At 37.9% G+C, this 22718-nt stretch overlaps 5 protein-coding genes across 8 annotated transcripts; 1 reads left to right on the forward strand and 4 right to left on the reverse strand.

Moving 5' to 3' along the window:
* The first annotated feature begins 20 nt into the window (after positions 1 to 20).
* On the forward strand, positions 21 to 3427 carry LOC105175701 (nucleusenvelope protein). Its single transcript, XM_011098244.3, has 4 exons — positions 21 to 172; positions 1177 to 1449; positions 2346 to 2591; positions 2962 to 3427. Exons 2-4 carry the CDS (start codon positions 1228 to 1230, stop codon positions 3223 to 3225), a joined length of 732 nt encoding a protein of 243 aa, XP_011096546.1. The 5' UTR covers positions 21 to 172; positions 1177 to 1227; the 3' UTR covers positions 3226 to 3427.
* Positions 3428 to 4660: 1233 nt separating this feature from the next.
* TRANS11 (translocase 11) lies at positions 4661 to 8794 on the reverse strand. Of its 2 annotated transcripts, XM_011098245.3 has the most exons (8): positions 8506 to 8791; positions 8338 to 8412; positions 7479 to 7705; positions 6746 to 7193; positions 6583 to 6647; positions 5822 to 6015; positions 5450 to 5658; positions 4661 to 5056 (listed from the first exon to the last, which is right to left on the reverse strand). In XM_011098245.3, exons 1-8 carry the CDS (start codon positions 8653 to 8655, stop codon positions 4874 to 4876), a joined length of 1551 nt encoding a protein of 516 aa, XP_011096547.1. In that variant the 5' UTR covers positions 8656 to 8791; the 3' UTR covers positions 4661 to 4873. The 2 variants fall into 2 exon arrangements, with proteins under 2 accessions (XP_011096547.1, XP_088732684.1); XM_088876558.1 differs by lacking the exon at positions 8338 to 8412 and having other exon boundaries at positions 8506 to 8794.
* Positions 8795 to 9440: 646 nt separating this feature from the next.
* Positions 9441 to 14515, reverse strand: LARP6A (RNA-binding protein). Of its 2 annotated transcripts, XM_020698388.2 has the most exons (12): positions 14053 to 14515; positions 13089 to 13170; positions 12342 to 12436; positions 12091 to 12162; positions 11928 to 12007; positions 11749 to 11833; positions 11053 to 11100; positions 10852 to 10917; positions 10607 to 10744; positions 10160 to 10219; positions 9899 to 10019; positions 9441 to 9826 (listed from the first exon to the last, which is right to left on the reverse strand). In XM_020698388.2, the coding sequence occupies exons 1-12, from the start codon at positions 14251 to 14253 to the stop codon at positions 9705 to 9707; spliced, it is 1170 nt and encodes a 389-aa protein (XP_020554047.1). In that variant the 5' UTR covers positions 14254 to 14515; the 3' UTR covers positions 9441 to 9704. The 2 variants fall into 2 exon arrangements, with proteins under 2 accessions (XP_020554047.1, XP_011096548.1); XM_011098246.3 differs by lacking the exon at positions 10160 to 10219 and having other exon boundaries at positions 14053 to 14488.
* Positions 14516 to 15252: 737 nt separating this feature from the next.
* OTC (ornithine carbamoyltransferase) lies at positions 15253 to 18817 on the reverse strand. Its single transcript, XM_011098274.3, has 5 exons — positions 18531 to 18817; positions 17398 to 17732; positions 16545 to 16676; positions 16156 to 16431; positions 15253 to 15561 (listed from the first exon to the last, which is right to left on the reverse strand). The coding sequence occupies exons 1-5, from the start codon at positions 18727 to 18729 to the stop codon at positions 15379 to 15381; spliced, it is 1125 nt and encodes a 374-aa protein (XP_011096576.2). The 5' UTR covers positions 18730 to 18817; the 3' UTR covers positions 15253 to 15378.
* Positions 18818 to 19370: 553 nt separating this feature from the next.
* Positions 19371 to 22019, reverse strand: LOC105175704 (choice-of-anchor C domain protein, putative (Protein of unknown function, DUF642)). 2 transcript variants are annotated; one of them, XM_011098247.3, is made up of 3 exons: positions 21782 to 22019; positions 20228 to 20728; positions 19371 to 20139 (listed from the first exon to the last, which is right to left on the reverse strand). In XM_011098247.3, the coding sequence occupies exons 1-3, from the start codon at positions 21867 to 21869 to the stop codon at positions 19532 to 19534; spliced, it is 1197 nt and encodes a 398-aa protein (XP_011096549.1). In that variant the 5' UTR covers positions 21870 to 22019; the 3' UTR covers positions 19371 to 19531. The 2 variants fall into 2 exon arrangements, with proteins under 2 accessions (XP_011096549.1, XP_088732685.1); XM_088876559.1 differs by lacking the exon at positions 21782 to 22019 and adding an exon at positions 20864 to 21209.
* Between the last annotated feature and the right edge of the window lie 699 nt (positions 22020 to 22718).

Consider the following 22718-nt stretch of genomic DNA (forward strand, 5'->3'; position numbering starts at 1 on the left):
TATTGCAATATATAAATTTACACCACCCACACTGCTCCATGGAAAAAAAGAAAAAAGAAAAAAGAGCAAAACCCCTACTCCAATATTCTATCCCCATCAAACGCTTTGAGTGACCCCCCGTCTCATTTCCAACGACAGTGAGGTGGTCTCGGGGTTTAACATCGGAAACTAGGTTTCTTTCCGTTCAATTTATTGATTGTGAATGTTGTTCATATCAAATGACGAGTATTGCTTGTTTTGGTTATTTTAGTTTTATCGGTTTCTTGTGTAATTATTTTATCTTGTATTGCTGTTTATTTTTCAATTCATTGATGTAAGGATTGTGCAAACCGCTGTTTTACGGTACAGTTTTTTTTTCTTGGGGCGGGGGGGGGGGGTGTGGTTGGGCGGGGGTCGTGTTTCGAATTTCGAAAAGAGGGATGAGGGAGGTGAATTATTGTAAGTAGAAGCTGACTGGGTTGAGAGAGAAGAGAATTAGGAGTATGACGAAGATGGGTTTGTAATCTCTCCCAGTGAAATTCAAATAGATGAAAACGGGAATGGGAGATGAGCTAGACACCAAGAATAGAACATTTACATGGATTATGTTTTAGTGTTGATTATGTTTTAGTGTTCTTACATGTCGACCTTTGCTATTGTTTAGACATTATGGCAGTTCTAACAGTAAATGATGAGCAAGATGGGTTGGCAAAATTGTGAATAGAACATTTTCATGGATTAATGTTTTAGTGTTCTTAAATATCGATACTTTCTATTGTTTAGACATTATGGCAGTGCTAGCAGTAAATGATGAGAAGAGTAGACTGATGTACGCCGAAGAATTTAAATCGAACCTATTTTTGGTTAGAGAAGTACCAAAGTACAGTTTGGTTTTGCTGGATTGGATTCAAGATGTTATAATTGTTTTATGCTTGCTAAACTTATTTGCGTATTATGATGCATGATAGAGTTCCATACTATGTAATGCATCTTAGGACAAACGATCGTATCCTATATAGTAGGACTATGTTGATGCTTCATTGATAAATGATGATTAAATATAATGCATATCGTAATATCAGTTGAAAGTGGTTTTCCTATTTGAATTATGTCATTGCTTTATGTTAAGCACTCTCTGGTCTGGTTTGTTCGTTTTATGGTGCACGTGACCTCAAAAGAAGTTTCTTAATTGTGCAGATCTACTGTTGGAGAATTCCCAGGGGATTATGAAGTAAGCCAGTTGTTGAGATGAGTTGCATTCATTCGGGTGCCTGCCAGCTTGCCTGTACACCTTCTGCATTCCCAGTGCAGGCTTTTCAACTTAATAGGACATCTCTATGCACATCAATTTACCTGGGAACAAAACTTCCTAAGATCTCCTTGAAGTTAAACTCTAGTACAACTAGGCACCAGCGAGCTGGAATTGCTTGTTTGTTTGGGGGTAAAGGGAAGTCAGAGAATGGGAATGAGGTACTGGTTCGGTGTACTTCTTGTAAGAATTAGGTTGTTTCTACATGTAATATAACAACCTACTTGACCTGGGGGGAAAGACATATATTTGCTTTTGAATTGACTTAGGTCTGTCCTCATTTAGTTCAAGATTTTAGTTTTTCTTTTTCACCTTGTGCTAGGAATTGTTTGAGCATGTTAGTCTTATGATTTGATTGTTTTAAAGAATGTTGGTTATCACTTCCAGAAGAAAGATTTTATGAAGTTATCAACCACGTTGCCGTTTAGCATACAAGTGGTCATCAATCACATGATTTTCTATAGAAACAGAAGTCCTGTTTCATATTCCTTAATTCATATTTGAACTATGCAATATGCAGAGACATTCACATTTCCAGCTTATGCGAGTTCTTTGTTCAGACGTGAAAGAATCTGTTGACTTTGCTGAAAATGATATGATTATTTAAACTTTTATCTATGTACAAAGGACCCTGTTTGAGACCCTTTGGTTCCTTTACTGTACATCAGTATTATAATTGCTAATTATTACGTACATAATGATGACCTAAAGTGGGGCTGCTCCAATTGGCATTTAATTGTCATGCGCACAGGATATAATTGAGAACATATATTCAATTCAATAGTATACTTGTGCATAAGTCACACCCATATATTTAAGATTAATTTGATCTAGAGTTCAAGAGGCTCAGCTGTTTGCAATATTCTCTCCTGTGCTTGCACTGTATTGTAAGAACCTGAGAAGATGTGCTCTTCTCAGTTATTGTTGTTTGTGCACTGGCTTCATTTTCCAATCATGACATTGCTCCTATTTTTTTGCATCCATTATCATACTTAGAGCTTCTGGATTTGGATTGATTTTTATAGGAATTGTAAGTTCACTTGTTATTATGTATCAGACATCTCCATGGAAAGCTCTAGAAAAAGCCGTGGGCAATTTTAAAAAGGATCGGTCAATTGAGGATGTATTGAGGCAGCAGATTGAGAAACAAGAGTACTATGATGATGGAGGTAATGATGGGAAACGTCCAGGTGGCGGGGGTGGTGATGGTGATGGTGATTATGAAAGCAAAGATGATGATCTTTCAGGAATGTGGGATGAGTTCCTGCAAGTGTCTTTGGCAACTATGGCCTTCATATTTGTGGTACTCTCTCTCCCCTTCTGAAGAACCTTCTTAGGTGTCGATCAATCATGTTTATCTTATAATTGTTGGTCGGGGGTGGTGTTAAACTTTCATACTGACGGGGAGAGGTTAAATAGACTGGATTTTGTAAAATATGACTAGCACCTGAAATTTGTGTTTTCTGGTGCTTCCTGTCTAAATCCTACCGTCCCCCCCCCCCCCCCCCCCCGGGCGTTTGTTATCTGGTAGATCATCAGAACAGGGAGCTCAGCATCATTGTTCGCTAACATTTTGTATCTCTTGGTTTCTGCTTGTGACATTGATGTTTAGCTGGTGCTTCCTTGATGCCTTTTAATAATGTTTAACTAAGATATGTGACACTTCCTTTCAGTACATTTACATCATTGATGCGGAGGAGGTTACTGTGCTTGCAAAAGACTTGACAAGGTATCTCTTTAGACGTCAACAGAGTATCCGTCTAAGGCGTCTCATGAATCGATGGAAGAGGTTCTTTGAGAGGATGAAAAAAAAAGAAGTGTTCGACGACCCATATTGGTTGGAACGTGAAATACTTAATACCCCTACATGGTATGACAGCCCTGCTAAGTACAGGTTGATCGCGAGAGCTTATCTGAATTCGAGATCTGATATCTGATGATTGACACCAGAATTGTCATCTTTTCCATTTTGGATGGTTTCTTTATGACTTCTTCAGCATCTTAGTGAATGTGCTTGACTATTGTTTGACATTTTCCATGAAAGGGTGAAGAGAGCCCAAGTATTAGGAAAAAACATGTTGATGTATAAGATTGTAAATTAAAATGCTTTTATTTCTAAAGTTCTGCTGCTTCTGAAAATCTCTTTCTACGAGGATGTGTCTTCTGATTTGGTAATTTTATAGTATGCTTCTGGCTGTATGTTTTGAATATAAATTCTGGTTCTTACTACCCTCATTGTTCCTTTAGTTTGGAGAATTATTCAACTTTCTGAATTCTGCACAAAAATATAAAAAGCTACTAAAATAGGATGTTTAGGAAGAATAGTTAGTTAGGGAGAATAAACGAAATTTATATATGTCAAATATTATTTATATAAAAAAAATTGGGTCAATAGGCTTGGTCTAAGCCTAGCTCAGGACTAGGTGGTCCTGAGCCATTGGGCTGAGTTGGTCCCAAGTTTCAATACTTAAAACCGGCTTAATCTAAGCAAGCTTGGAGCAATTCCGCTCATTCTTTTTATTGGTTTAGTTTGATTCTAGATCAGGCTACTCGGCACTACGCATTTTAAATAGGCATCAACAAGGTTATCATGAGATGGGTCATTCATACTATGATATAAAGAAAATCTCATTTTTATTCAAATGGCAGTTATGGACACCAATATATACTATTATAAAGCAATGGAATTTTATAGATAAAAAAGGTGGTTCTCATGCTGTTTACACCAAAAATATTATTTCACCAAAATACCCCTAGAATTGACAATGGTAAATATGAAAAAAATAAAAAAAAGGGTCTAAAAGGTATCATTTTACCGTCCAAATTACCCACGTCTATAGTGACTCTTTAACTGCAAAACTCCTAATTTTGCTTTCCTCTAAAAATCAGTTAGAGGCTACTCCGATAGAAGCTAAGGAGATCGGAGGTACTTGAATGCAAGCGAAGAATTTGGTTTGATAGGTAAAATTATTCATTCGAAATGGTGAGTCAAGGTTTGCAGCAGCTGATGGGAATGTTTGTAAAACTACAATCTTCCCTTACTCATAACTCAAGGTATTGTTCAATAATCTTTTTATATTTATAGAGTTTATTATGAATTGTGTTTTTAATTTTCTGCTATTTATATGGGTTAAAGTTAAATCCAACAAGAATCAAGTATACAACTACAAATTTGATTGATTCATTAAATTCAAATTTAATTTATGACAAATTTCACTTTAATTCAATAAAACTTCATTTTTGGTGGATTTTTTTTTTTGTAAGAACGACTACATTATAAAATTTATTTTGTTTTTGATTGTTAATGATGCGTATTGATTTTTGTGATCAATTTAAAAATTATAAATAATTCTCGCATTATATTCAATAAAATGATGTGCGCGGAAACTACCACACATGCTTAGTTGTATATAATTAGAAGAGTCAACTCAATAAGCTGACCACCAAAAATTGGCTGCCACGCTGCTATACATGAATTTCTCACTTTCACCTACGGCTACTCTAGCCAAAAATATATCATCAGTACAGATATAAATGTCCAGTATCTTCTCATGATCCCCCAACAAAAAAGAAAGAAGGTAAAGTTCATGCTGAAGTAAGACCAACATACGCCGCACATAAGATCAACACACATGAGACAACATATGCAGCCGCAACAATGGTTGGTTCTTTAATTCCAAATAACTCAATGTGGTGACGGAGAGGTGCCACTTGCGACAACCTATAGCCCCTTTGCCGGAAAAATTTGGTTGCCTTGAATAAGGATACCTAAGACATGAGCCTCTTGTCAGGTGCATAGATATTATACTCTCATTTTAGCATGTATTCAACTCAAAGACATTAAAAGATTTCAGAGTGTAACGAATTAATGTAGTAAGACGGTAACTTTTCACTAGATAGTGAACTCATGTGCAACGAAATGAGATTATCTCCTCTTTTGGTTTGCAAGGAGTGGGGAAGGATAAACCAGTATATGTATGGTTAAGAGCATGGAAGCCATAACAACATTGTCGAAATTCTAACAAAAAGAAGAGAAACAAAATCATCAGGAGGTGATGTGACGAAGTATCATAAAATGTGTACCGGACTTATCAGCCTCAGCAAACACTAGAAAGAAAAGAGCATTTTGCAGACTGATTCAAGTGACATATAGTATCATACCTGTATAATAACTGAAAGGGCTTCCAAGACAAATACTCCTGATGAAATGAACAGGGGGAAAAACATTCCCGTACAAGAAGCCATTGCAGCAAGAGCCCCACCTAAAGCCAATGCTCCTGTATCACCCATGAATATAGATGCTCTGTACCGGTTATGGAAAAGAAAGCCAACACATGCTCCAGCCATTGATGCTCCAAATATAGAAAGGTCTGATATTGGTTGCACAAAGTGAAGCCATGAATTATATGACAAATATTGCTGCATGTAATATATTAACATACCGAAAACAGCAAAGATGAACTGATAACTGCCAAAACAATTTTGATCTCAGAAGAAGATTAAGGGACCACACAAAGGCAAAGATAATTATACCAGAACATATTGGAAGAGCCACAATTGACATTCCAATAAATGCTAAAGCAGCAGTCCCGGCAGTCAATCCATCAAGCCCATCAGTTAAATCAATTCCATTTGTCATCGAAACAAAACAGAATGAAGTCAAGACTGGGTAAAATTTTCCGAGGCAAACGAGGCCCAATGGTGCTGGTAAAGGAATCACCATTTTCCTGACATTAGAGACTAAAAAATGAGTAATGTAGCAAACAATTTTAGTCATACAGTAAACAGTTGTTGATTCCAAAACACATGACGGCTTTGCCATTTCAACAATTGAAGACAATGCTTCAACACTTCCAACTACATTTTGATAAGCAAGAAACAAACTTTAGCTCGCTGTAGAAGATATAGGTAAAACAATGTGTGCACACATGTGAATACTTCAAAAACCATTAATGATGGCTGACACCAGACCCTTGATTAGGATAATCAGTTCATGCCACGAAACCAGAAAAGCGAATGCGAATAACCATGGACCTAGAACATGCGAGTGTCGGAATGATTTCCATCTCATACACAGGCTATCTAAAGATATCGCACGATCAAAACTTGCATCCACAGTCATCATCAGCAATGTATCATGGTTGAACACAGTACATCTTACAAAGAGATATTAAGTTGGGAGGTTGATATAAGTTAAGATGGTAGAAACATCTTCTCGAAATTCATCATTATAAGCATAGATATGTGAGTTAACCTTAAAAAAGGTTGATCAAATTAGTTACTAGAAGATATACATGCTGTAGGGTGTTGATATGTCTGTTGTGTATAACCAATAGGAAAACCATGTCCCAGCAGCTACCTGAGTGACATGAAAAGTGAGACCTCATCAACAATCTAAACCATGAGCTCTAAATCAGACAGTAGAGTACACAATTGAAGAATGAAAGTAAGTTTGACCTCCAACAAAATTCTCATCCAACCAGGTAGACCATGATTACAATTGTTGATACTCAATAAATCATCCAATAGCCCAATTGCAGCAAACACAACAGTTGCTGCTGCTGCTCCAGAAACTTCGGTGGAAGAAAAATTTAGTAGAACTTCTGCAACAAGTAGACCGATTGGTACAAAATACAATCCACCCATCGTTGGGGTTCCTTTCTTACAAGAGTGTTGAGTGGGTTCCTCTTTCCTAACTATGGACTGAAGCTTCAACATACGAAATAACGGGACACAAATATAACCAGCACAAGACACTAACACTACAGATATCAGAAATGGCCGCATCAAGTGGAATGGTGCAAGAGGCAATCTCACGATTCGCCATGCACACTGATCCACAAGTAAAAGTAGGAGTGTTGAGAATGATATTAGTCCAACATTATTCATGACTCCATAAACAGTCCTGCAAACAGAGAGTTTCAGAAAGACCTGAGTTACTGTACATAAACTACTTGCTAGGGTTAAATCAAAGTCATCCTATTTGCAAGCCATAAACCAACAAGAAATCACATAGCAGAAGAGAGTGGCATAGATTGATAGGAGAGAAACAGATCAGTGCATAGAAGTAATGGGATCTCCCTGCAGAGTCTGCATGTGAGTATAAACATGGAAGACTGTGGCATAGGACAAAGAAGATTCTAAAAGAATGGAAGTTCCAATCAAAGTCAGTTTTGCTAAATGAGTTTACTTTCTTCTCTTCCGTGTTCTACCAAGCGTTGCAAGCCTATGTGCAGTCACAGTTATGGAGTCATCAGATGGAAGAAATTGTTCTTTTGAGGTAGGCAAATCAACATCAGTTATTGGCTGTAAAATGATTTCCCCATCACTATCTTCACCTTCGCTTGATGAAAACATATATTCAACAGCTCTGTTACTGTCCCCCCAGTCATCGAGTGAGGAAACACCCACTGAGTCCTGGACAAAACACAAAACCTATTAATTTCATTTTAAAAAATAATAAATAAAAATTAGACCTAACAACGACATGTTTTGATTCACCAGATGTTCAAGAATAGCTATCTGCACACAGTAACTAACCAAACATCGCACAAGACAATGTGCACATAATTTACATTAACCCAAGTATCTTACATGGACCTTTAGATGTAATACTTCATGTTATTTGATAAACAAGACAGCAACATTATTTTTTTGCAGATTACCAACCAAAACATGAAATACTTAGGTTGGTCTTAATGATTTCAACATTCTCTCAAGCCTTAATAGGTAAAGATTCATCATCCGAATGACAATCTAGTTCTCCTTTACTTTGTTTTACTCTTTTCTGCAACTGTATCTGCAATCTGATTGGACTAGCCTACTTCTGTAGATAGTAGATTTAGCCCAGAGCCCAAAAACCCCTTATTAATTAACGCATACCCATGATTTATGTGACAGTTATACAGATACATCGCTATACATCAGAACAATTGCCACAGCCATCTGATATATACGTGTCTAAACAATAGAATTCAGGGGGAAAAAAGGCGGAAAAGAGATAAAACAAAGTGGATGCTGAATTAATCAGAGAAATCATTTAACAATACATCATCCATGGCGCAAACACGAAGAACTCCACGGCGCACGCGAAACCCATGTCCTCGAACCCGTGATTTCAATAACTATGCCAACACAAACAGACAAAGACTTAGTTGGCCTACTAAAAACCCCCAGAAATCATATGATTGATGCGATTAAAACAAATCCCAATATACCTTGCGACCAAAATAAGAACAGCGATAGATGTTCCGGCAATCAGATGAAAGGAGCGATGTTGGTTGCCTTGAACGAGAGAAAGTATGAGCAAGAAATCCTATATGATTGAGATCTCTATTATTCGTGGTACATACAGCATGAGAGTGCATGTCTACGTACACATAAAATTCATTTACATCACCAACATCCCATCACCAACAAAGCCTTCCAAGTGCTTGAGACCATATATGCATTTTTGCGAGAATTGGTGGAGAAGCATTTTTTACCTGGACTTGGGAATCTACGAAAGCTTCACTAGTAATAGGTCCGACGCGCCCCCTGAGCGCGTCAAGAAAGAGGAGAGGAGATGATTGGCTCTTCCAACCGTGGACCGCTAAAAAAGATTTACTATAATTTTACTTCATTTCAAAATTATGAAAGACACTCTTTTTTTTTTTTTAATTATAAAGTTTGCAAATAATAGTTATTATTTGAACTAAATATCTTTTGAAATTATTGTTCTTTTCAATAAAATCTATGTGAATCCATTCTCCACCATTAGTTGTAATATTTAGACAAATCTCTGTAATAAAGTTATATGTTGATAGTTATGAAATGAAATTACATTTATAAGCTAACGGGATATATTTGAGTAAAAAATAAAAATTAAAATCATATAAACATCTATATACTCAATAGTTTCTCTAACTTCAAAAACGGCATCCATAGACTTTATCATCAGCTTTGCACGCGGCAACATGCAAATATATATACAGTCCAAGAAAATAAACGACGCTGGTTTGGCCCAGAAATAGCCATCACAAGTTTTCTTCTTATCCAACAACTACTTTTAAGGCCCTGTGGTTTTAAACTGTTGTCTCCAAGACTCCAACTACATTTCTCTCGTTCATTACCACAAAAATCCATCACACTGATTACCTATACAAACGCCATGTTTGCTACAAAACAAGGTCACAATGGGCATCGATTTTGTCTTGGTATAAACCAATGCAAACTGTTCATAAGACAATAGGGGAAACAAAGCAATGGCACACCTACCAAAGTACCCACAGCTGTTTTTACATACTACAGAACCTGTAACCACGGTGCTATTGTTGTACAACATCCGATGACAGGTTCCAAAATGTTATGGTTACAATTTTTCTGGACATGACAAATGTATTTACTTTCAAGGTAAGGATTGTCATCAAGAACCCGCCTAGCTGGTGGCTAGAGGCCTTCCCCGGCCCAGGGCGAATCCTCTGGTTCCATCGGGCATTCTTGGGCCTGGTGGCGGCTTTGTCGGCTCAATACCATGAGATGAATATTGTGTTCCGTGTCCTGAAAGTATTAGTTTTAGAGAGATCAGTTAAGTGTTGGGAAAAATGCTTAATGAGTAACTTGATCAACTACCATGTCCATTTGTGCCGTGGTACTTCTGTCGCCTTCCACGTCCTCGGTTTCCACCTCTCTGCCCATTTTTCTCTTTAGGCAAATGCACCCCGTTTTCTTTTCTTGATAAATGTTCCACATCCTAAAAGACGTATGAGAAGAATGAACATCTTACGCCAGAAACGACAGAATTGATGAATCTACATGCTTGCTCTGAGTAACCAATGCTAGTACGATTTATATATATATATATATTATATATATATACAACACTGAAATGACCTCTATACTTCCCAGTATGAAGTCAAGTTGATTCTCCAAACTGTTTACATTGAGGGACTTCTGGAGATTGAAAAATATGAAATATTGAAATTTGTGTGACAAGCAACAGAATCAAGCATCTCAAATACTAAATAATCAAGTCATTCAGAACTTCCCTACCCAATTGGAGTTCACTCACCGACTCATTTAGGCAACAGAATGCTGAAGCAATATTTATGATCCATTTACTTCAGTTTTGTATGGATGGGCTAGCTCTACAGCCAATAGACAGCCAGCCCCCAGCCCCCACCCCCAAAGGGTGGGTGCGTGTGTGTGTGTGTGCAAGTATAAATTCCGGTTAGATCCATTAAAGTTGCTGCGGAGTAGGTTAAATCCATATGACATTCAACATCGGAAGTAATTTATGCAGCAAGGATGAATAAATAATCTGCAAGATGAAAGGTTTACCTCCTCTTCGTGTGAATCATCATGTTGTTCACTTGTATAGTGGTTCTCCTCATTCCCAGCTGGCTCAGACGTTTGCACAGTACTACACTTCTCAGTCTCCGACTCTCTCCACATTTTTTTCTTCTGCCCTGGCTTATTCTACGAATGAAAAGCAAACAAATATTCATGCTTTACCTTGTAAAGGAGACATACATGTATATACTTCTTTTGCAGAAAGGAACACAGAAACCAATAGGACCCAATACCAATTTTTTGAGAAGCTTAACCCGCAACCCATATCTCCAATCTTGTTCATTGTTTAAAGTGGCCACCTAGAGTAATTACAACTCGTCAGTATTCAGAGTCCAAACTATAAGCCCAAAAAAGAAAAAAAAGAAAAAATAGAGAGATCACTAGAATATTATGGAATAATATGCACTAAAATAAGGAGTGGACTTCACACTCACAGCTTTCTCTGCAGCCTCCACACTGTCGTACTCCACAAGAGCATGCAACTTCAGATTCAAAACCAGGAAAATAGTTAGTTCCAATTAGAAGCAACTACAAACCATAGTTTGCATACAGTTGCAGCTAATCGACACTACTCGTGCGCGCATACTCATGAACTCACATGATGGTGCACGCAATTAAAGGAGAATGAGAGACAGATAACCTCTAAACATATTAATGATACATCCTACATAGAATTGGCAAGCCTTGATTCATCAAATATTCTTCTATAGTTCTTCATAGCTAACAAACTCATAAATTGCTACATATGCAAAGAGAACTGTATTAAAACCAATTTCATGATCACCTTTATGTCAGCAAAACTGAAAATATATAAGATAAAAAAGTATTTACATGCCATAAAAAGTGACATGAATATCATGACTTTATAATGTTCATTAAGAAGTGGAGGTTCAACTTGGAATTGGACATACTTCCAATCATGTTTGGACCCATAATTGAACAAAATATGAAAAATTCAACTGAAAATTATATCTCCGACTATCCACATGCATTGAGTGTTTTGTGTGGAATGTCACAAGCAAAATATGTGTAATTGGCCAGTTCAAGGTGAATTTTATATACTGAAGAACTTCACTGCATTTACATCGTCATATTATGTAAAGCTTATAGTAAATCAAACTGAAGCACACCTTCCCGCTTATCAGCTTCTCCGCTACCGTGCACTTTTTTGGCCCTCTACCATCATGTGGGTCACGGATGGTAATATTCTTTATGCTAGCATTCAGAAGCAAAAAGATTATTAAACAGCTAGAAAACAGAGTAACAGCATAAAACACACACAAACAAGAAAAGAAGGCACAACGCTCACTTTCCAGCTTCACCAAACACTCGACGAAGGTTCTCTAATGAATGATCCTCTGGTAGATTCTCCACCAGCACAGTGCATACCTAGAATATTATCAAGATTTAAAATTCTTCTAGACTAACATGTTGAGTACAGAGATCAAAAATTCATTCAAGAAATATCGTACCATCGGATCCTTGACCTCAGCTAATGGAAGAGGATGAAGGCGCTTCACCCTTTTTCCGTTGGAACTAACAACCTGCAGCCAATACAAACACAGTTGGCTAGTTAAAAATAGGAATTAAGGAGAAAATTGAAGACAAAAATGAAGGATAAAACTTGTTCACATCAACAAACAGAAACCAAGAGCAATGCTATTTCTATATCATTCAAAATAACTCTTATGCGTGTGGTTCTCAGCAAAATTCAGTCACTTACAAGAAGAGCAGATTCCTTCAGTGCAGCCACAATGACTGACGTGTCTCTTGTAAGCTTCTTCATTTTTCTAAAAGAGGCAATAACTCCAATGGGAACTGCACCATATGAGATTCTTTCAGACACAGTGATGAGCCACTGGGGATGGCAGTTTCAAAAAAGTTAAAGTCATAACTTGCATATTTGGTAAATAGAAAATTTTAAAGAAAATATTCATCATCAATTTGATGGGAAAAGGAAAATCAAGACCTTTTACATGATTTTGGAATTACTAAAGTTGTGGAACAAAATGAACATAAATGAAAACTGAATTGTGGCAATCCAGTTGTCGACTGCAAGATCAATTTCCAAGACCTGGTGTAAAGCATCAAAGGAATTTTCTTCTTCTTTTCTCGAAGACCTTGAAATCATTGGACCAAAGACAAAAACCTAAATTGTCCATCACTCAGACTTATCCTAAATATTTGACAAGTCTATTAATTGGTTGTGCCTGTTTGCTATAAGATTCTTCATAAACATATTCATTAGCTGATGCCATTGTTGGGCATAGACACTTCTTTTCCATCTAGAGGAAGGTATCTGAGGAAATTCACCATATATTGTAATTTGAGGTGAAAGAAGATTTTATTTCTGTTGAAGTACTCAAATCTAGTGCAATATATTGAATCAAGAACACTGCAAACAACTGGTTTTTGCTTCCTGACTACGGCTGGAAAGTTTAGAAACAAGTATAAAAGGTGTGGCATTCACCGTATCCTTCTACATTTTTTGTAACATATTTCAACAAAAACTTGTCATTTGGCAGATTTTCATCACTGAAGTAATACTCGACCTGCAAAATGAAAAGCTCAGATAAGTGCAGGTTGATTGATTAAACAAGCACACACTACTCAAAGTTTGATAAAATCATACCCTGACCAATCCAAACCACCACTAACATATTTTAAATTGCAAATAAAGAAATACCAAGTGACAAAGCACATGACGGAGCTACAAAGATGTCACTGAATTTAAGTCATTGGCAAGACAATGAATCAATTTCAAATCTAATAAGAATAAAACATACAGGTCAATCCCTTCAGAAATTATTTACTCATCTTTTTCTGTGAAAAAATAGAAAAACATAAACCACAACAACTTCATAGAAGCATGATCATGTCAAAGATAGCACAAAACATGAGACAAGACTCCCTAGAACACCCTGATATACAAGAAAATCCCCATTTAAATTGAACAAAACCCTCAACCTGGAACAATTACGATCTAAACACCAATTACACAGTTATTAAGAAATTAAAACCCTAGTAACTATTCAAGAAACCAAGAAAATACTCTCATCGCTAAATTTCATATAAGCATCAGTAATAATTTTAAAACAGTGCAGATTCGCACGGTGGAAAGAAAAAAGTTGAATCAAGAAACAGGCAAATACTTAACCAAAGTGAAAGCAAGTTGAAAAGGTAGAGTAAGAGTAAGTAACCTCTTAAATTTAACCCTACTGTCTGCTCAAGAAACACAAGAAAACATTCTTTAATCATCAAGAAAGTAATTCCAAAAACTTAAATTTCACTTAAGGATCAAATTAGAAAAAAAAATCACAGAAACACCATATTGGACCGTTAAAAAGAAAGAGAAAGAAAATCAATCAAGAAATTGGGCAAATAAATATTTAAAGAAAAAAAAATCAAGAAGATGCAAAAAGTAGACTAGTTGCCTGCTTGATAATCTTGAGGCGAAGATCATCGGAGAGTGCAGAAGAGTGGGGCTGATCTGAGGGCGGTGGGTTGTCAGATTCGGTGAGGTCAGGGGAGCCGACAGGCGAGATATCAGGATGATCTTCATCGTGATCGGAGACGGGAGATGAATAGGTAGGGGTTGGGATTGGGATCCCAGCATGCCCTTGGGGTTGTTCCATCGGAGGGGAGAGAGAGAGAGAGAGAGGAGACGTCAATAATGGAGAAAGGTAAACCCTCCCCGTCCCGCTCTTTTTTTTTTGGGGGGGGGGCCTATTCTTCTTTCTCCTGATCTCTCGAAAGAGTGTATTTCCCTGGAGGGGTCAAATATAAACAGTCCCTGACCCTGTTACCCACAATTTTCTCACCTTTTTACTGAGTATGCGGCAACGGTAAAATTTCTTTCTTCTGTTCAGGGTCAATTCAATTCCTTTTCATCTCCCCCAGCTTCTTTTCCTTTCTGACCCTTTCCTCTGTTCTGTTCTGTTCTTTTATCTCTCATCTCAGAGGAAATTAGTACAGTAAGGAAAAGCTGTGATGCATATCATCATCACATATATTTCTTATATAGCTTCACCTTTTTGGAATTTAGTTAATTTTAGAAAGCTATCTATATATTTACTTTCTTTAGGCCCTTCAAATCCGTACACTAGAATTCTTCTATCTTTTTATCCCAAAATTTATTCTTCTCATTTGATATCTTATATATGATCAAACTTCAACGTATTTTTTTTAGACAGGCTACACCAAACAATCAAATTTAATGATATTTGTTATTTAATATTATTATTCAATTATGTTGAAATTTTATCAGAAGATATTAATTAATTTTTAACGATGACATGTTAAATCAATGAATACCCACCGACGGTCTTACAAATCTGAATTGGGAGGAACGCATAGTTTGTAATACTTATTGGTCTCTTTCCAATATTACAAGTTTATAACACCATAAGCTGTTTCATGCCCGCGCCTTCTGTCGATGAATCATTTTTTTCTGCTTTAACAGTATCTAGTATGCAATAAGGCTGATTATGTAGTTGTAACCGACAATTTTTCGTATGATAGTGTAGCTTTTCTTAGCTACAAGGTTATTCTGTTGAGGGAATCGAATGGTAATAATTCAGGTTCGTAGACAGGATATATTATCTCTAAAGCTCATAGAAGGGGAAAGCATAGAGTAGATGAGTAAAGTTACCTCTAAATACCACGACAGGCTCATCAAAAGAAGAAGAGAATCAAAAGGGTCCTATAAAAACAACAGAAGTTTAATAATATAGCCACTTAGTAACTGGAGAGTACAGCCATTACAAGCCAAGTGCGTGAAGCATGATAGCGTTTTGAGCATGCATCCGGTTCTCAGCTTGGGGGAAGACAATAGAGTTTGGGGCTTCTATGACACCATCAGTAACCTCAACACCTCTTTCGGCAGGTAAACAGTGCATAAAATAAGCTTTTGGACCAGCCAGTTCCATTAGCTCCTCGTCCACCTACAGATTGCATGCTCAGCAAAATTTGGAGAATCAAAGACAGACATGATATCTCAAATATGTCCTAGATTAGGACTTCAAATAATGCATTTTGCTAGACCAGCAATACTAATTGCCATTGCACCAAATAGACATCTTTCCACACAATGTGCCCACCCCCGCAGAAATGAAAACACATGCGCGCACACATAGAGAGAGGATGCATTATCTATCTAAGGTATCTATGATCCCCGAAAAGATAACTAACGCAATCCCTTACAAGCAGGCCAGTTTTAATGCAAAGCCAACACCGGAACCAAGATCAGAAATAAGACTTTCCCATGTAGACTTAATCTCACTGAGAGTGCAACCTTCAAACACAGAAAACAGATGGAACAAGACCATTGCAAAGACTAATGTTTGATAAACTCTTCCGACTACAAGCCAGATTTGATAGTTTCCTACTCATTATTCCATCAGTCACAGAGGAAGTATGTTTCCCATTACCAAAATTAATCAAACTGACACCAGGTCTAATGTCCATGACCTATCGATGCCAAATTTGACTTATGTGCAAACCAGGTAGCCATATAGATATTTTAGGAGGCTGCATACCTGGAATCCTTGAAAAACTTTGCGGCGATATTCAGCTTCTTCTTTCTGCCCCATGCTAGCCCAAACATCTGTATAGACAACATCAGCACCCTTTACAGCTTCCTTTGGATCATTAGTTATTTCTATTTTGCTGACTCCAGCCCTTATTGCTTTCTTAGCTGTCCTTGCATCAGGTTCAAAACCTCTAGGGCAGGCACAAACAAAGTGAAAAGGAATGACGGATGCCAACATCAGCCAGGAATGCACAATATTGTTTCCATCACCCACATACACAACCTGAAGATGTGCCAGCATCGAACCACTGAATGAGTAAATGTCATAATTTTAATTCTGGAAACAACATTGACTTGTAGGGAGCAATCATCCTAAACGGATGTGTATAGCCTAACCTTTGTACCCTCCAGTCGACCAATGTGTTCAATCATTGTGAGTGCATCAGCCATAATCTGACAAGGATGGTTGTAGTCTGTTAAGCCATTGATCACAGGGACAGTGGCATACTTAGCAAGATCTAAAATATCCTGCAAAATGAAACAAGGATAGCTGTAATGTTTGTAGTTAAAACTTCAATGCAACTATGTCAGATAGTAAAACTAGATCAGCTAACCAGACGGGTAGCTGATCGGGTTCCTTCATACTATTGTTTAATAAAAATGAAAAGATATCTGCAGAATCGCTGAATTTTTATTGAGAAAGGTATAGCTGGCCATGCCTGATTAGTCAAATGCCTTTACCCAAAAAATGTCTTCTTGTTCAATGCACTATACAGCACCCATATATTTTACCCATAGCAATTCAGCTGCGAAACCATATTACCACCTAGCCAATATATTTGACTTTCAAGTTTCAAGCATCTATATATTTTATGACGGATTATGGCAAATGCTTGACACACATATGCTTTAGTCCATCACTATGGGAGATTATCAATAGTCGCAAACATAAATCTCATATTATTGTATACACTTAGATCATAAAGTACAATAAAGCAAATAGAGAAGGAAATCTGCTTAAAGAATCAGATGTGGATTAATCAGCAAGGACTAGCAGCATAAGAAACATAATAGCTTTTCCACTAAATACAAACTTCTATCCTTAGTCTCCCCTAGCATGCACCTAAGCTTATGCAGGAGAGAGCAAGAGAAAATACAAAAGAGCTGCACTGCAGACTCAGGATACCAAGACCAACATATACTATGCATTCAAAGCCCGATACCCTTAATTGAGAACTCACCAGCATACCTGATGAGCAAAAACTCTAGCCATAATGATATCATTATAGCGAGAGAGAACACGAGCAACATCACGTGTTTCCTCCCGCTTACCCATCTGAATATCATCAGGTCCCAAGTATAGGGCATGCCCTCCGAGCAAATAAAACCCAGTCTCAAATGAAACTCTCGTTCTCATAGACGGCTTGGCAAATATCATTGCCATAGTTTTCCCTTTACACGGCAGATATGTCCTCTCTCCTGATTTAATTAGTTCCTTAACCTCCTTGGCTCTGTCTAAGATCTTCAAAATGGTGTCCTTGTCAAAATCACTAATGTGAAGAAAATCCTTAAGACCTGCTTTGGCTGAAATTTCAAAACAATAGTAAAATTTTACTGTCAAAATTTGTCACACTGGCAATAAACCGACAGGCGAATGTGGACCTCGGTGGATGCTTGCAAGTTGCAGTTTACAATATGCACTCAAATGGCAAAGAAATCATGATACAGGAATTACATTAAAGCAGACATGAGTATAGCAAGATAACGCTACATCAGATGTTGAATAATGCTCTACCATTACAATCAGATTAATTCATATTAATATACTCTATTAAATGCTACACATAATCTACATTCCAGAGTTTGAGTCGGTCAAAAGCATAACATAAGACACATTAATTCTACAAAGGAGAAAGACTTCAAATAGAAGTTTGATGCCAGCCACCACTGCACGTATCCTACAGCTTTCTAACACAAACTTAAAAAGGTTAAAAAACAAGTGTATTTTTCATATCAACATAGGAGCTCGACTCAACTTTACAGCATGAAGAGTTGCGCCAAACGAATATAATAGTTCATCTTGGGTTTTCTTTTCTATGCTATCAACAATTTCCATCAAACGGATATCGTATATTCAGAAAGTGTTGATCTATTTACTCATGCAATTAAAGTTAAGTAAAACAAGGATATGTAACTCCAACATCCACTGAAAATTCTGTTCAGCAAATTAAACACGGCGCGGCTATTCATGCATTCTCCGGCAAAGAAAGGAAGAATGATCAGAAAAACACCTTAATGAAAAATTCAAATTATACGCTAAATAACATGACAATTAAATTTCGGGAATGCTGAAACAGGAAGTGGAAAAGAAAATCCACGAACCCTTTGCATCAACAGAAGACGAAGGCGCGGAAGAAACAGCCTGGCACGAGACTCGTCGACGGATTGCAGGAGCGGCTATTGAGACGCCGCTGAATCTGTGGAGGTTCTGAGCGGCGCGAGAACGCCAAGAGGTTGAAGAGAGAGAAGCTGAGTCAGGTGAGGAAACGGAGGAGAGGTGGAAAGAAATGGCGGCCGCCATTGATTTCGAGTGGGTACGCTCTCAGTGAGTGAGTGGGTGGGTAGGTCAATGTGAATTGTGACAGAATGCAGATTGAGATGGTGGAGTGTGGAGAGTTATAGTGACTCTCTCTTCCCTGCAACGACGTCGTCAGAAAACGAATAGTTGGTAAGTTCGTATTATTATTTTAACAAAACTCCACTCTTAGTCACGTAATATTTATTTTTTTAATAAAAAGTCGTGTAACCTTTGAGTTAATGCAAAGTTTTTCTAGGGAAACAATTTTAGGATACTTATGCAGTTGGTGAGCATCCAGCGCCTCCGGTTTTCTAGGTTCTCAAATCTGAATTTATGAGTTGGAAAAACAAACAGTAAATTTGTAAATTCTGTGTCCAAATAAAAACTCTCACTTGGTTAAGATTATTAAACTCACAATAATCGCAATTTGCAACTAATTTGCAGGAATCTCTGAGGTGGGACAGTAGAAAGTTCTTTTTTTTATGTATTTTGAAGAAATTATATATATATATATTATGAGTTTAAATATATAATTTTCTTTTAAAAGAATATCGAACGCTCGGCAATTTATATACTTTTCCCTTGAAAAATCTATCTAGCAGTTTTATGGAACAAAAAGGATACTTTTTGCAATAACCCTAAAGTTACAGGAAAATTCAAACTATATTACCAAACATAAGCTCAATCACTCCAATCCAAGCAACCAGCTTTTGATTTCCATCATAACAAGCCAAAACCTTATACCTAATACAACACCATAAGGGAGCTTGGTTTACCTACACCCCCCTGCCGCACCAAAACCACGTCAGTAAGGCATAGCAAGCATCACCACAACCAGCAATTGGTAGCCCAAAATCAAGATCAATCCCAGTTTCCCAAATCCAACTCTGATTGATCCCGACTGCTCAACTCTAACATCATCCACCACCGGACCACATAACGAGCTCATGTCATCAGTTCTCGTGTTGTAATACACACTGTAGAAGGCAACGCGGGTCCTCTCTGCCTTGGAGGTGAAGTTGAGGATTGCTGTTTGGAATGTAGAGTTTGAATCCGGAGTGTAGTGTATGTTCTGGGCCTGATCACCAGCAAATGCCATCACGGCGAGCGGCTGCTTGCAGGCGTCCCCTGCGTTCCCCAGTGAAAACGTCAGTCTGTAAGGCTTGTTGGGCTTTGTTTCCACCATCTGTGAGATAATCCCTTCCTTTCCCGAAAGCAATTCAATGGCTCTTTTTCCCCCAGGGACGTTGAAATGGTACGAGTCGATGTAGCGGACTGCTCTGTTTGATTCCACTATCCAACCGGGCAGCGAGGACGTCTCTTCATCCAGGTTTGTGGGAAGCAGTACGCCGAGCGACTCGTTTCTGTACATCCATGGCCCTTCTTCAAAGTCTCCATTAACAACAGCATTATCTGTATATGTATGAAGAGAACGCAGGAACTAGTTAGCAATAGTTTAATGTAGATGGATTTTTTAAGATCAACCACAACAACTTATAACCTTTTGGCTTATCAGGAACAAAGAGCTTCTTGATTGCTATGTCATCAATGATTGGCCCACAAGTGGGATCGTCCTCCATCCCGGGGTTCCTGAACACCACCCGCACATCCTCCTCCTCCGCCTGGAAGGCCCACGCGTAGGAATCCCACCCCTGGACACTGTAGAGAGTCTGCAGATCAATGGTCTGCGATGCGGGAGGAACAGACACATTGAGTGACTCTAGCTGTGCGCACGTGCGAGCCGCACTGAACGTGACGGAGTACAGCGAGCCTTTCTCCACCTTGACTTCCTGGCTGATCTCAGCGTCATTGCCGAGGCGCACCGCATGTGCACCCTGTGGCACAATGAGTATCATACCGCCTTGTTTCTGCCCCGATTCAACCAGCTCCACCGTGCCGTTTGTTTTCCAGCTCGGGATTGTGGCGGTGCCATCAGAAATTCCGGCGCCGGAGGAGAAGCCTCCAGAAGGAGGAGTCTCGAAATCACCATTCACGAGCGAGCCTGCCAAAAGTTTGATTACATTTTGTTACATGTTTGATGAATTGTTAATGAGAAGTATTTTATGGATACGCAGTGCAATGATGAATGAAAGACTATATGGCTAGTAAATAAAACTAATTTATACTACTGACATACAGTAAATATAATAATACATAATTGCTTGAAATTGATTTGAACGAAAATTTTGCATATTTAGGAGCGGTGTACAGCCAAAAAATTTAACCAAGACTGTACTGTTACTATTCCTTCCTAAAAGTTAAAGATATGCGCAGTTTGTGTTTGATAAGAATGAGAAAATTCAGTGAGCACTAAAACACAAACAGGAGAGGGCCCATAAGATTTTGTGGAGGCAGCAGGGCTATGTTTTTCACATGGCATGTCAATTGTCCAGGACGTGACACCAAAATAAGACAAGTAGGAGAGCGTGGCGTGGCGTGGGGCACAGGCAAATTCAAGAAGCCGCGTCAAACCAAGATATGCATTTGGACTCTCTCGCACCCCACACACTGTTTACATCTTAGCTGTTGAGCACGTCTGCTTTTCACCGCCGGCCCCGGGGCTCACAAACCAATAAAATCTTGTCCCACCCGTTACCCACACTTCATTTCATGATGTGAAATACATAAAAAAAAAAAATCAAAGGATTCGTGACGGCCCAATCGCAGTGGGCGGGAGACGGACACTAATTCGGGGTCTATTAGTACATTGGCAACAGTAAATATTATTCCTTGTTGATCATGATGTGCGCCAATCACCCTCATCCTTTCTAACAAAATTTCTTGCTTCAACCACATTCTTACTCTAGTTAAAAACTACAAAAATACCCATAAATACTCTGGTCAAATTTTTGGCAAACTCAATCCATCTAAGATCATCAAACACACACACATTTACTTAGCTTTTTCTGATAATTTCATGATGAAGACGTTTGATTACAGGTAACAAGGAAGACTCCAATCTAACACCGAAGCAGTCCCAAAGAAACATAAGCGAAAAATGGGATATGAAAAGGGCATATAAGCAGGGCGGTTGAGGGGGTTAGGGCATACATACCATCTTCAACCAGTGCAGTAGCTGAGGAAGCAGCCAAGAGAAGCAGAAAAACTGAAGCCCATACGCATTTTGCTGACTTCAATAACATCTTAGCTTTGTTATGAGAGAGAGAGAAGGGGAAGAGATAGAATGATAGAGTAGGGATGAGAAGGGAAGGTTGATGAGAGAGTTTTTAGAGAGGGAAAAAGAGTGAGCAAGTGTCTTTTTATATGCAAAGATTCCTGCTTCCTGCTTCCTGCTGCTCAAACACAACACAAATTCTGCCAATATAATTAAACTATTTATATCGTTAGATTTTATTAAAAAATATTCATACTTCCTATTCAATCAGCGCGGATAATTAATAGTGTAATACATTATTCAACTTTAGTACATTTATTTGTAATAATTAATTTTTTAAAAAAAATGACTACATTTATTTGTAAATTATGCTTCTATCTATCCCATGAATGTGCATTAATAAAATCCCGTGTTTTAAGATAAGACGGTCTATTGGCCTATGCCTAAAAATCCTTGGAGCCCACCATTCTATAGGTATGTATTTTGTTTATTCTTATAACATTATTTAAGTTATTTGAACTTCAATCACGCTTATGATGAGAATTAGCCAATGTAAGACGGCAGTACATAAACATTTGTGAAGGCACTAAACAAATAATCAAGTGAGGTGTGACTTATAATAATGGATGAACGTGGGTTTAGGATTAGTTGGGATAATAGTCGTGGAAATGGGTGGATTCTTGCTTCCACCATCAACGAGGCCGAGGCAAAAGTTGTGTCAATTGCAGTCAAAAGTTGAAATTTTGGGAGACAAAATGTGCAACTTTGTCCCAAAAAGAAGGAAAAGAAAAAGGCAACAGCATCGATATTTGCCTATTTCATGGATGCCTTTTTTAGTGTATCCCATTTGGATTTGATCATACACTTCTAATTTGCA

This window comes from Sesamum indicum, linkage group LG12, assembly GCF_026168435.1.
Source record: "Sesamum indicum cultivar Baizhima isolate 11 linkage group LG12, ASM2616843v1, whole genome shotgun sequence".
NCBI lineage: Eukaryota > Viridiplantae > Streptophyta > Magnoliopsida > Lamiales > Pedaliaceae > Sesamum > Sesamum indicum.

Coding starts and splice junctions, on each gene's coding strand:
- LOC105175701 (XM_011098244.3), top strand. CDS start 1,228: ATGAGTTGCATTCATTCGGGTGCCTGCCAGCTTGCCTGTACACCTTCT. Junction 1,450..2,345: donor AGTCAGAGAATGGGAATGAG/GTACTGGTTCGG, acceptor ATTATGTATCAG/ACATCTCCATGGAAAGCTCT. Junction 2,592..2,961: donor CTATGGCCTTCATATTTGTG/GTACTCTCTCTC, acceptor ACTTCCTTTCAG/TACATTTACATCATTGATGC.
- TRANS11 (XM_011098245.3), bottom strand. CDS start 8,655: ATGCACTCTCATGCTGTATGTACCACGAATAATAGAGATCTCAATCAT. Junction 7,706..8,337: donor GTGTTTGCGCCATGGATGAT/GTATTGTTAAAT, acceptor TGTTTTGTCCAG/GACTCAGTGGGTGTTTCCTC. Junction 6,016..6,582: donor ATATCAACACCCTACAGCAT/GTATATCTTCTA, acceptor CTCTAATGTCAG/GAAAATGGTGATTCCTTTAC.
- LARP6A (XM_020698388.2), bottom strand. CDS start 14,253: ATGGAACAACCCCAAGGGCATGCTGGGATCCCAATCCCAACCCCTACC. Junction 13,171..14,052: donor GCCTCAAGATTATCAAGCAG/GCAACTAGTCTA, acceptor TTCATTTTGCAG/GTCGAGTATTACTTCAGTGA. Junction 10,020..10,159: donor TCATACTGGGAAGTATAGAG/GTCATTTCAGTG, acceptor TACGTCTTTTAG/GATGTGGAACATTTATCAAG.
- OTC (XM_011098274.3), bottom strand. CDS start 18,729: ATGGCGGCCGCCATTTCTTTCCACCTCTCCTCCGTTTCCTCACCTGAC. Junction 16,677..17,397: donor CTAGAGTTTTTGCTCATCAG/GTATGCTGGTGA, acceptor TTCATTTTGCAG/GATATTTTAGATCTTGCTAA. Junction 15,562..16,155: donor AAGTTTTTCAAGGATTCCAG/GTATGCAGCCTC, acceptor TGCAATCTGTAG/GTGGACGAGGAGCTAATGGA.
- LOC105175704 (XM_011098247.3), bottom strand. CDS start 21,869: ATGTTATTGAAGTCAGCAAAATGCGTATGGGCTTCAGTTTTTCTGCTT. Junction 20,729..21,781: donor TACTGCACTGGTTGAAGATG/GTATGTATGCCC, acceptor AACTTTTGGCAG/GCTCGCTCGTGAATGGTGAT. Junction 20,140..20,227: donor TGTTCCTGATAAGCCAAAAG/GTTATAAGTTGT, acceptor ATACATATACAG/ATAATGCTGTTGTTAATGGA.